Raw genomic sequence first — 12,682 nt, 5'->3', positions numbered from 1 at the left:
CCATCCGAATCCAGATTAGTCTAGTTTGACAATCATCGTCATGCCAGTTATGTAATTTGCTTTGAAAATGGAGTTTAAATCAGCTCCCAGACCTGTTTATTCATGAAATAGCCTGTTATATCAGACCTGTGTTCCCTTTCAGAGCTCTCAGCCCAGACGGACGCTTGTGAGATCAGGCAGGATTGGAAGCCTTCTTTTCTTAGTAATGAAGAGTTCACACAGTTGATGTTGGAGGTAAATAAAATCTCTTCAGTACAATGCAATCAGCAGCCTCCAAGGCAGAGGCCATATAATTTCCCAGAGCTGGGGATTGGAATGCAGCACCGATATGAAGAATGGATCAATCAGAATTATTGTATTCATTCACAGGATATGGGCATTGCGAGCAAGATCAGCATTTATTATCCATCTTTAACTGCCCTGGGGAAGGTGGGAGTGTGCTACTTTCCTGAGTACGACTGGGGCCATATCAGAATGCAGTTAACACTACTGGGCGAGGACAGGAGACTTTATGCTCCAAATAGCAGATGGGATTTTTATAACAAATCCACCATGATCACCTTCACTGATGCGAGACTTTTTATTCCAGATTTTGTAAGGATAACTGAATTCTCAGAGTGAAAACCAAAATACTTAGTCATGAAAATATTAGTCCTCCATTTTGAAGTACAGAAGTCAGACAAGTATGTCTCATTCATGAATTGTACTATTGTTTTTCCTTCTATGCTAGATATAGAAGATTGTGAGATTTGAACTCATTTTGGTGGATTTTTAATTCAGGATTACTCCTCTAGTAAGATGACAATTCTACTGCTTACTCCCTATGGTACTGGCAAATAGAACATTGCTTTCGTTCTTTGTGTCTCACGTCAGCGCTGAAACGTATGGTCAGCCAGCAGCTCCTTCTTTCTAAAGTCTAACTCGCTGGTAAAAAGTAATGATTAGTCAACTCTTGATTGTAGTATTGGAATGTTTCCACTACATCAACTGCAAGAAGAAAAAATTTTAAATTACAAAGCCAACTATGATTGGCCAATAAAGATAGGCCTTAGTAACAGAATAAACTGAGGATGATTAATAAAATGAGCAACTTGCAGTGCAGTAATATTATATAATTTGGACTATATCATAATTGTATACATTAGTAAGATTTTTAGATAGTACTACAATAATGAATAAAGTAGTGCTACAGTGCTGTAGCATTCTAATAATTAATGAATATCGAATGCTTCCCTGTCAGTTTGCAGTACAATTATCACATTCTCACAGCATTCCAAAGTGCGGTTGCATCAGTAAGTTACATTCCAAAGTCATGTTCATTATAGTTACGAAAAGAAAACGTTTAGTTAACCGCTCTGCAAGTCAAGCAAGGGGAAATTAGTGATTAAACTTTTGATGTTTTTCAGATACGTTAAATACCAAGCATCAGTCTGAGAAGGTTGGACATTTTCCCCTGGCTACTGACCCAAGACAGTTGCGGTCACCAGCTGTAAACATCCGCTTACCCTTAAATTAATTTTAGCTGGGAACATCGAGCATGCATACCTGTGAAATAGTTCATTAATCATGGTGCAGTTTTTACTTGCACATTGCAGAATTCCAGCATTACTAAATAATAACTTTATTAAATAACTTTCCTCAGTAATTTTAGTAACGTTAATATGATTAGGAATTGGTTCATAAGCAAAAGCCATGAATTGCATGTTGTTAAATATGACCAATTTTATTGCAATGTGCTGATTTCCAGATCAATGATGCATCTCTGCTGTAAACAGAGATGCTGAGGTCCAGTGAGAACTGGCCACAATGGATTATATCTGTTTAAAGCAGTTAAACAAAGTGGAGATCTGTCTGTGCGAGCAGCCACACATGTATGCATTTCAACATGAACACTTTTTAATATATTCACAGTTAAATGTGAGTGCATTTAAATACAACACAATTCTAAGATGATTTGTTGGCTAATGAGTTGAAGATTGAAACCAAACCCCAGACATTAAAGTCTTGATCATTCTGAATCTGAAGCAGTCAAGTCTGACAATATTTTGGTGGCCATGATGTGGAGATACCGGTGTTGGACTGGGGTGGACAATGTTGAAAATCACACAACACCAGGTTATAGTCCAACAGGTTTATTTGGAAGCACTAGCTTTCGGAGCGCTGCTCCGAAGAATATGTTGAACAAACCTAGATTATTCTAAAAGATGAAAAACCTAACAGGAAGCTAGACTTGTTCAATATATCCTTTCAGTTGCATGACACTGTAATCTTTTGCTATAAATTCTGTGTCTTATGATCCTCCTCCACAGCTACCTGATGAAGGAGCAGTGCTCTGAAAGCTAGCACTTCCAAATAAACCTGGTGCTGTGTGAATTTTAATATTTTGGTGAACGTTAATGCAGTCTGCCAAGAAAGATCTCTAACTCGAGTATGAGATACTTCCAACTGCTGCTAGATAACCATGCAAACCGATGTCCTAACAGGTAGGCTATTCCTATTGGGACAAACAGCACAAAACGTACTAGAGTGTGCCATGCTTTTTAATGTTCAACACTACATTGTTTTAGCTGCTTAAACTGCAGCAATCCCTTTGTATACACATTAGGGTCCCCAATCTTTAGCTGTGCCAATCTGTAGCTAAAATAACTGAATTTCAGTAATTAGGATGCATTTTTGTGGATTAGTGAGGGGAAAGGAAGTTCTATATGGGTAGATCTGACAGTAACTTAGTTAGGAGACTTTTAAACATGACAAACACCCTTTTTTTTGCATGTCACGCAGTTGGCTGATCAAGTATAAGTTATCACATGGGCACAGATATCGAGGTATAATTGACCTATTTCTTCTGCTTGTGTTATTCCGCCAACCAGACATTTTAGATTAGATTAGATTAGTACAGTGTGGAAACAGGCCCTTTGGCCCAACAAGTCCACACCGACCCTCCGAAGAGCAACCCACCCAGACCTATTCCCCTACATTTACCCCTTCACCTAACACTACGGGCAATTTCGCATTTGCTGGTGTAGTGTTCTTAAATTTGCCTCACTTGCTCATAAGCAGAAAGAAATGTAAATGTCACTTGGGTGGTGTTTTAACACTTTTTTAAATTTTGTTTCTATTTAGGCTTTAGATGGGTTTCTTATTGCACTTACCGCTGACGGAAACATTATTTATATCTCCGACAGTGTTTCTTCATTGCTCGGGCATTTACCGGTAAGCATTACAGAATTATTCGGTGAGGTTCCCTCTTTTCGCATTTATAATCTTGTACAGTTTGGATAAGAGAAAACCTGTAAGGTCAGAGGAGACAAAGCAGAATGTAAATTGACTTTGACCAGCTGGTGTTTTTCCTGTAAATGTGCTTTATTCTGTAGATGTGAATAGACTACATTGAGCAGCTACAGTCAAGGTAGACGTTCTTTCAACTGTGAGAATTCTTTGTTCCACAGCTTTGACTGAAAGCCTAAGCAATTCATTCGTAATTTTCTTAATGTTGCTGATATGCTTTTGATTGCTCCCTTGAATATTTCCACCTTAAGGTTTTCCAACGTTAATTGTCTTGGACTGAAATACATAACTTTCCATTTTTAATGCTAATTTATTTTAACTTCCGTAAGAAATTCATAAAGTAGTAAATACAGGATCTTAACCAAATGATTTTAAGTAGCGCAGAAACTTTCAGTTTGAGAAAAAAAACACTGATTTAAAATTCCACAGCATTCAGTTTGACATATAACTACATCTAAGGTGTAGGTTTGCTCGCTGAGCTGTAGTCGGTTTGATATCCAGACATTTCATTACCTGGCTAGGTAACATCATCAGTGGCAACCTCCAAGTGAAGTGAAGCTGTTGTCTCTTGCTTTCTATTTATATCTTTCTCCTGGATGGGGTTCCTGGGGTTTGCGGTGATGTCATTTCCTGTTCGTTTTCTGAGGGGTTGATAGATGGCATCTAGATCTATGCGTTTGTTTATGGCGTTGTGGTTGGAGTACCAACATATTCCACATATTCAAGAAGAACAGATACTCAAATAATACAGTGCGCAGATTCCTCAAGAACAAACCACGACAAGCAGATCAAACACAGCCAGAAACCCTAACCACCTTACCATACATCAAAGAAGTTTCAGAAATGACAGCCAGACTACTGAGACCCCTCGGAATCCTAGTAGCACACAAACCCACCAACACTCTCAAACAAAAACTAACAAACTTAAAAGACCCAGTACAACACATGGACAAAACCAACGTCATCTACAAAATTCCTAAACCCACCAACACTCTCAAACAAAAACTAACAAACTTAAAAGACCCAGTACAACACATGGACAAAACCAACGTCATCTACAAAATTCCATGCAAGGACTGCCACAAACACTACGTAGGACAAACAGGCAGAAAGTTAGCCACCAGGATACACGAACACCAGCTAGCCACAAAAAGACATGACCCTCTCTCCCTCATAGTCTACACACGGATGAAAAAAACCACCATTTCGACTGGACAACACATCTATCCTGGGACAGGCTAAGCAAAGATATGCCAGAGAATTCCTAGAGGCCTGGCACTCCAACCACAACGCCATAAACAAACGCATAGATCTAGATTCCATCTATCAACCCCTCAGAAAACGAACAGGAAATGACATCACCACAATCCCCAGGAACCCCATCCAGAAGAAAGATATAAATAGAAAGCAGGAGACAACAGCTTCGCTTCACTTGGAGGTTGCCACTGATGATGTTACCTAGACAGGTAATGAAACGTCTGGATATCAAACCTACAGCTCAGCGAGCAAACATACACCCTAAACCTCAACCTGAGCTACAAACCATCACAAACCTTGCATATAACTACATCAAATAAGCCAGTACCTAATTTGCAGGTCATAATTTCCAGAAGATCAATCTAACTCATAAACTCTTAGATGTTTATAAAACAAAAGATGGTAATTCAACCCATTGTGTCTGCACCAGTCAACAAACATTGAGCCAAACTAATCCCATTTTCTGTCTTTGGGCCCATAGCCATGGGGAGCTATAGCAATACAAATAAATATCTAAATACTCCTTAAACTCCAAGAGGTTCCAACTCAAGTACTCTTTCAGGAAACGAGGTCCAGACTTCTACCACCCTCTGAATGAAAAAAAACCTTTCCTCAGCTCTCCTCTAAGTGTTGTAACATTTACCTCAAATCTATGTCCTGTGGTTATTGACTCCTTAACTAATGGGAAAGGTGCCTTCCTATTCTTCCTCCCTGTGTCTCGCGTAATCTTACACACCTCTATCAGATCACCTCTGAATCTCCACTGCTCCAATGCAAACAGCCCCAGCCTACCCAAATTTACCTCATGGTTCAGACCCACCAGCCCAAATAGCTTCATGTAAATCTCCTCTGCACAATCTCTAACATTTCTCAACAATTCAGATTCCAACAGAGAGTGCAACTCTGAATTAATGGAAAGCTGAGGTCTGCAGTTAATGAATGAGCCTGTCACTGCACATGGATGGAAAATGGTTAATTGTTGATCATACTGAACATTCTAACCAATTGGAAAGGGAGTCAATGATATTACTTACCTACTAGAGGCACGAGTTGCAACGGGTGTGCCATATCCTGACTCAAGGTTGCCTAAGCAAGTGCTCCACTCTGGCCTCCACAATGATAAGTAATCACTAGGACGGCAGAGGTAACCTGATAAGGACACTCTTATTGTCCAACATCCCCCACTGACACATGGGAATCACTTACCCTCGAACGCACAAACTGGTGAAGAAGCATCACAAAGGCATCAACCAGTTTGAGGCCTCCGAGTGGAGCATGTGGAGCAGTGAGAAGAATCCAGAGTATCCCACCAAGCCACCTCCTCAAACACCAACTGTTTCCTCCGCCACCCACCTCTTCCACCTTCCCCACGCTGGAGACCTCAGCTCCAGGATCAGACAACTCAGCCACTGCAGAATCCAGCTGTCACCACCCCCCTTCCCCTCTTCATTCCCAGAGAAGAAGCAAGTTATCATTAGTCCTGAGTGTCTTCTCGCAAAGCATCTGTTTCAAACAACCATGTCTGTGCTCTTATAACAACTGTATAAAGGCAACAACATTGTCAGCAAATTGGTGGGGAATGAAATAGCAAGGAAGTGTTCAAAGTTTGTGCGAAGATTTGTAGCTCGGGTGTTCGTTGCTGTGGTTCTGTTCGCCGAGCTGGAAGTTTTTGTTGCAAACGTTTCGTCCTCTGTCTAGGCGACATCATCAGTGCTTGGGAGCCTCCTGCGAAGAGCTTCTTTGATGTTTCCTCCGGTGTTTATAGTGGTCTGTCCCTGCCGCTTCCGGTTGTCAGTTTCAGCTGTCCGCTGTAGTGGTTGGTGTATTGGGTCCAGGTTGATGTGTTTGTTGATGGAGTTTGTGGATGAATGCCATGCCTCTAGGAATTCCTTGGCTGTTCTCTGTCTGGCTTGCCCTATGATAGTAGTGTTGTCCCAGTCGAATTCATGTTGCTTGTTGTCTGCGTGTGTGGCGACTAAGGATAGCTGGTTGTGTCGTTTCGTGGCTAGTTGATGTTCATGTATGCGGATTGTTAGTGTACAAAATACCTTGCAAGGACTGCACAAAACACTATATAGGACAAACAGGAAGACAGCTAACAATCCGCATACATGAACATCAACTAGCCACGAAACGACACGACCAGCTATCCTTAGTCGCCACACACGCAGACAACAAGCAACATGAATTCGACTGGGACAACACTACTATCATAGGGCAAGCCAGACAGAGAACAGCCAGGGAATTCCTAGAGGCATGGCATTCATCCACAAACTCCATCAACAAACACATCGACCTGGACCCAATATACCAACCACTACAGCGGACAGCTGAAACTGACAACCGGAAGCTGCAGGGACAGACCACTATAAATACCAGAGGAAACATCAAAGAAGCACTTCGCAGGAGGCTCCCAAGCACTGATGATGTTGCCTAGCCAGGGGACGAAGCGTTTGCAACAAAAACTTCCAGCTCGGCGAACAGAACCACAGCAGCAAGGAAGTGTGAAAATTAACTTCAGTCCTTACAAACAAGTATTAAGGGACAAGCAATCTATTAAAAAAAATTAGCTGCATTACACTGAAGAAACAATTGCTAATGTGAACATAGTCATAGCTGAATTGAATTTGAATTGAATTGAATTTATTGTCATGTGTACCGAGACACAGTGAAAAGCTTTGTCTTGTGAGCAATACAGGCAGATCACAGAATTAAGTAGCATAGATAAGTAAATAATAGGTAAACTGTGGCAAAAACAAAAACGCAGGTCCAGGTGAATGTTTAGAGTTTGTTGGTCCATTCAGTATTCTAACAACAGTAGGGTAGAGACTGTTACGAAACCAGATGGTGCTTGTGTTCAGGCTTCTGTACCTTCTCCCCGATGTTAGAGGTGCTAGAGGTTGTAGAAAAGCATTGCCAGGGATGCCGGCAGCCTTTCATAGAATCATAGAGTCATAGAGATGTACAGCATGGAAACAGACCCTTCGGTCCAACCCGTCCATGCCGACCAGATATCCCAACTCAATCTAGTCCCACCTGCCAGCACTCGGCCCATATCCCTCCAAACCCTTCCTATTCATATACCCATCCAAATGCCTCTTAAATGATGCAATTGTACCAGCCTCCACCACTTCCTCTGGCAGCTCATTCCATACACGTACCACCCTCTGCGTGAAAATATTGCCTCTTAGGTCTCTTTTATATCTTTCCCCTCTCACCCTAAACCTATGTCCTCTAGTTCTGGACTCCCCCACTCCAGGGAAAAGACTGTCTATTTACCCTATCCATGCCCCTCATAATTTTGTAAACCTCTATAAGGTCACCCCTCAGCCTCTGACGCTCCAGGGAAAACAGCCCCAGCCTGTTCAGCCTCTCCCTGTAGCTCAGATCCTCCCAACCCTGGCAACGTCTGACCTCCCAACTCCTGTACTCAATACTCTGAGCAATAAAGGAAAGCATACCAAACGCCTTCTTCACTATCCTATCTACCTGTGACTCCACTTTCAAGGAGCTATGAACCTGCACTCCAAGGTCTCTTTGTTCAGCAACACTCCCTAGGACCTTACCATTAAGTGTATAAGTCCTACTAAGATTTGCTTTCCCAAAATGCAGCATCTCACATTTATCTGAATTGAACTCCATCTGCCACTTCTCAGCCCATTGGCCCATCTAGTCAAGATCCTTTTGTAATCTGAGATAACCCTCTTCGCTGTCCACTACACCTCCAATTTTGGTGTCATCTGCAAATTTACTAACTGTACCTCTTATGCTCGCATCCAAATTATTTATGTAAATGACAAAAAGTAGAGGGCCCAGCTCCGATCCTTGTGGCACTCCACTGGTCACAGGCCTCCAATCTGAAAAACAACCCTCCACCACCACCCTCTGTCTTCTACCTTTCCTTGACAGCAGGCCTGGTAGATGGATTCTGTAGATGGGAGGTTGACCTTTGTGATCATCCGGGCCGAGTTCACCACTCTCTGTAACTATCTCCAATCTTGAATAGCACAGTTACCATACCAGGTAGTGATACATCCAGGCAGAATGCTCTCGATTGTGCACCTATAAAAATTGGCAAGGGTATTTGCCGTCATGCCACATTTCCTCAGCTGCCTGAGGAAGAAGAGATGTTACTGGGTCTTTGCAGCCAGTACGGCCACATGAAGAGTCCATGAAAGCTTGTTGTGGATGACCACTCCCAGAAATTGACATTCTCCACTTGTTCCACCTCTGTGCTGTTAACGTGTAGGGGGGCATGAGTATCAGCCCATTGAAAGTCAATAATGAGTTCCTTGGTCTTGCTGGCATTGAGAGCTAGGTTGTTCTCAGTGCACCATTTTTCCAGGTCTTCCACCTCTTGTCTGTAGTCTGTTTTGTTGCCATCTGAGATTCGACCAACTATGGTGGTGTCATCAGTGAACTTGTAAATGGCATTAGTCTGATATATGGCGAAGCAGTCATGGGTATACAGTGAGTCGAGCAGGAGGCTGAGTAAACACCCCTGAGGAGGGCTCCAGTGTTAAGTGTTAGTGACGATGAAATATTGTCTCCAATCTTCACCGATTGTGGCCTGTGGTTCAGGAAACTGAGAATCCAGTTGCAGAGAGTGGGGCTTAGTCCAAGATCACTAAGTTTAGTAATCAGTCTCGAGGGGATAATAGTGTTGATGGCTGAACTGTAGCCAATGAGTAGGATTCTTACATAGCTGTTCTTGGTGTCAAGATGTTCTCGGGAGGAGTGAGGGCCAAGTGATATGGCATCTGATGTGGGACATCTGACATCTAGCTCTAGTTGATTAAACTGAGACACTGACTGTACAGTGAGTGGATACTCACACTGGACACCCTTCAACCACACAGGGCACCAACAGCGATTTCACTAGTTTCCAAATCTCCCCTCACCACACCTTATCTCAGATCCAATCCTCCAACTCAGCACTGCCCTTTTGACCTGTCCTACCTGTCCATCTTCCTCCTACCTATCTGCTCCACTCTCCACACTGACCTATCACAATCACCCTCCACCTGCATCTACCTATTGCCTTCCCAGCTACCCTCCACTCCCCTCCAAGCCTCACCCCCCTCTCCCTATTTACCTCTCAGCCCCCTTCCTCTTCACATTCCTAATGCAGGGCTTTTGCCCAAAACATTGATTCTCCTGCTGCTCGGATGCTGCCTGACCTGCTGTGCTTTTCCAGCACCATGCGTTTCGGTTTCCGTCATTTGTTATACAGCATTCAGCACCCAGCGTTTACTCAGAAAACCTGGGGGCCTGTATAAGGTGGCAGTCAGGTTGTTAATAGAATGTGTACAGCTCATCAGTAACAAGGAGATTGAAATCCCTGAACTCTGAAAAAGTCAGCTTCTCAGATGAAAATGAGCCTGGAGGAAGATGTAGGTTGGCTGCACAGTTCCAGCAAATGCATTCATTCCCAAGACAATAAAATGAATAATGAGATAGGTAGTGGATTTGATCAGATTTACTGCTCCCCAGACTATTGGACAACCTACTCAAGCAGACCCAGTTAAAGAATGATAACCTGAACAACAGATTACAATCTTATTGAAGCAATTACTGGGTGGTGGATTGTTAAATCTATCACCAAAATGTGTGGTCCTGCAAACAGATGGGTGATAACAAGCACTCATGTATGAGATAAAATCTGCTTGCAAAAGCAGTGAAACCAGACAGTTTTATCTTATTAACTATTTCCCTTCCCACCTGTTGCATTTCTGCTTTTATTTCAGATCTCTAGCATCTGCATTTTATTTACGTTGCTCAAATTCAATTCTATTCATTAAAATAAGCACCGAGAAGGTTATGTTGATGGGATTTAGATGAGATAATATGTAAGGAGCTCCTATGAAGCAAGAAAAATAGCCTAGGCTAGTTGGACTGAACTGCCAGCTTCTTTGTTGTATTTTCTTGTAATTTAGGCAGACTTACCAGCACATCTCTGAACTTGGAATCTGCCAAAACAATTCCTACCTCTTTGAGGGATTTGCCCAATTCTGTAACCAAAGCCCACGTAATTGATCTCTGTGAAGTTCTCTTTGATATCTATAGTCAGTCAAGTGCAAAGTCCCAGTCAAATTTCATTATTCAGTTATAACCTGTTGGAGAGTAGAGATGTATAGTGTTGTATAACAGAGTAGATTACCTGTGTCCAATCTCTCTCACCCTTAAGTCTCATTCCTAACCTCACGCCCAACAAATTATTCCTTAAAGAAATTAAGTATTGAAGCATTAACTATGTCAGTTTAACAATCAACTCTTTTCACTATTACAACATCAACACACTGCCATGAAATCCCAATTCCATTATTAGATGTATGACTCAGTGAGACATTGAATATTGGAACTTAAATAAATTCCACTTTCACTCCTTGGTCTCTGCTGACTTGACTGACCGCTGAAAGGCAGTTCTAGGACTTCAATAATTACACTTCACCCTCTGATCAAGTGACAGGAATAACAATGGTGGAGTGCGCTGTCTGAAAGTGTGGTAGAAGCAGTTTCAAAGGGGAATTGGATCCATGTTGAAAAGTCATAATTGGAGGACAATGGAAGTCTGGGACTAATTGGATAGCTCCTTCATGGAACTGAAACAGGAGAGATGGGCTGACTGGCCTCCTTACATGTCATAATATTCCGGTTTGAAAGTGAATATCAGATGAAATCACAAAATGGCTCAGCTAGAATTATTTGAAGTCACATGTGCAGTATCTTCAGCATATTCAAAAATCTTAAAGAGACACACTTTGGGCTCAGACATGCAGAATTAGAACTTACCTAAATGGTCTGATGTGAAGAGGGGACCCATCAGTAACAATATTATTAGCATAACCCCCCACACTGTACTGCTTCCTGGGGAATTCTCCTATGTTCTCATATCTTAACATGTTGCACGAAATTGCTCTAAAACTTATTATTTAGAAACTAAGACCTAAACATTGCATCAGCACCATCTCATTAGGTCCAGCACCCAATAATTTGTATTGTTTGTATATTAGTTTTTCACCCTGTCTGTTAAGACAATGTTCTTTTAAATATTCTATAACTGGGCTAAGTCTGGAGAAATAATATGTGACTTCAGTAACTCAATTACATGACAGTTGGACCAAATGAAATCATTGCTGCAGTATAATATTTGCTTATATTTTATTGACATTTTCACAGCATAATGGAAATCTTGAATTTATTCATTTCTAAGGACATATGTTTCCATTTTAGCACCAGAGTGCAAATATGTTTTTGAACCAGAGAAGGAAAATGATATGCTAAACATTCTGGGGCTACATGTGTCTCCACCTGTGTGTATGTGTCTGTGTGTGTGTTTGAGTATGTGTGTGTGTGCATGTGTATGAGTCTGTGTGTATATATGTGTGTATATATATATTTCTGTGTGGGTGTTTGTGTCTGAGTATGTGTGTGTGCATGTGGTTGTGTGGATGTGCATGCGTGTGTGTATGAGTGAATCTGCACCCATAGTGGAATGTTAAGTTTAATAACGTCAATAAGCAGCTATGAAACTTTGGAGAAAGTGAGGACTGCAGATGCTGGAGATCAGAGTCTAGAGTGCGGTGCTGGAAAAGCACAGCAGGTCAGGCAGCATCTGAGGAGCAGGAGAATCGATGTTTCGGGCAAAAGCTCTTCATCAGGAATGAAGCTTATGGCCGGGGTGCTGAGAGATGAATGGGAGGGGGATGGAGTTGGGGGCGAAGATAGCTGAGAATGCAACAGGTAGATGAAGGTGGGGGTAATGGTGATAGGTCAGAGAAAAGGGTGGAGTGGATAGATTGGGAAGGTGATGGACAGGTCAGGAGGGTGGTGCTGAGTTGGAAACTTAGGTCTGGGATAATTTGGGGGAAGGGGAAATGAGGAAACTGGCGAAATCCACATTGATCCTGTGTAGTTGCAGGGTCCCAAGGCAGAATATGAGGCATTCGTCGTCCAGGTGTTGGGTGGTAAGGGTTTGACGATGGAGGAGCTGCATATCCTTGGCAGAGTAGGAGGGGGAGTTCAGAGTTTCAAAGAACATCTCTGGACCAATCCGCACCAATCAACCCCACCGCCCCATGGCTGAACACTTCGACTCTGAATTGTCCACTGAGATGGCCCCAGAAATCCAATCACT

At 42.2% G+C, this 12,682-nt stretch overlaps 1 protein-coding gene across 8 annotated transcripts in view; it reads left to right on the top strand.

Moving 5' to 3' along the window:
* The window catches only part of LOC122557422 (neuronal PAS domain-containing protein 2), a 281,788-nt gene that overhangs the window by 192,284 nt on the left and 76,822 nt on the right, over window positions 1-12,682 (top strand). For 7 of the 8 annotated variants that reach the window (XM_043705135.2, XM_043705134.2, XM_043705130.2 and 4 more), the window contains 2 exons: window positions 143-234; window positions 3,124-3,213. In XM_043705135.2, coding sequence (XP_043561070.1) covers window positions 143-234; window positions 3,124-3,213 — 182 coding nt within the window. Of the gene's footprint in view, window positions 1-142; window positions 235-2,309; window positions 2,484-3,123; window positions 3,214-12,682 lie in introns of those variants that run through there. The other variant, XM_087991868.1, reaches the window with a different exon arrangement.

This window comes from Chiloscyllium plagiosum, unplaced genomic scaffold (assembly GCF_037043375.1).
Source record: "Chiloscyllium plagiosum isolate Xiang-an unplaced genomic scaffold, Cpla_swu_hap1 HiC_scaffold_11, whole genome shotgun sequence".
NCBI lineage: Eukaryota > Metazoa > Chordata > Chondrichthyes > Orectolobiformes > Hemiscylliidae > Chiloscyllium > Chiloscyllium plagiosum.
Note: the sequence above shows the minus strand (reverse complement) of the source record. Positions and strands in the feature narration are given on the sequence as shown.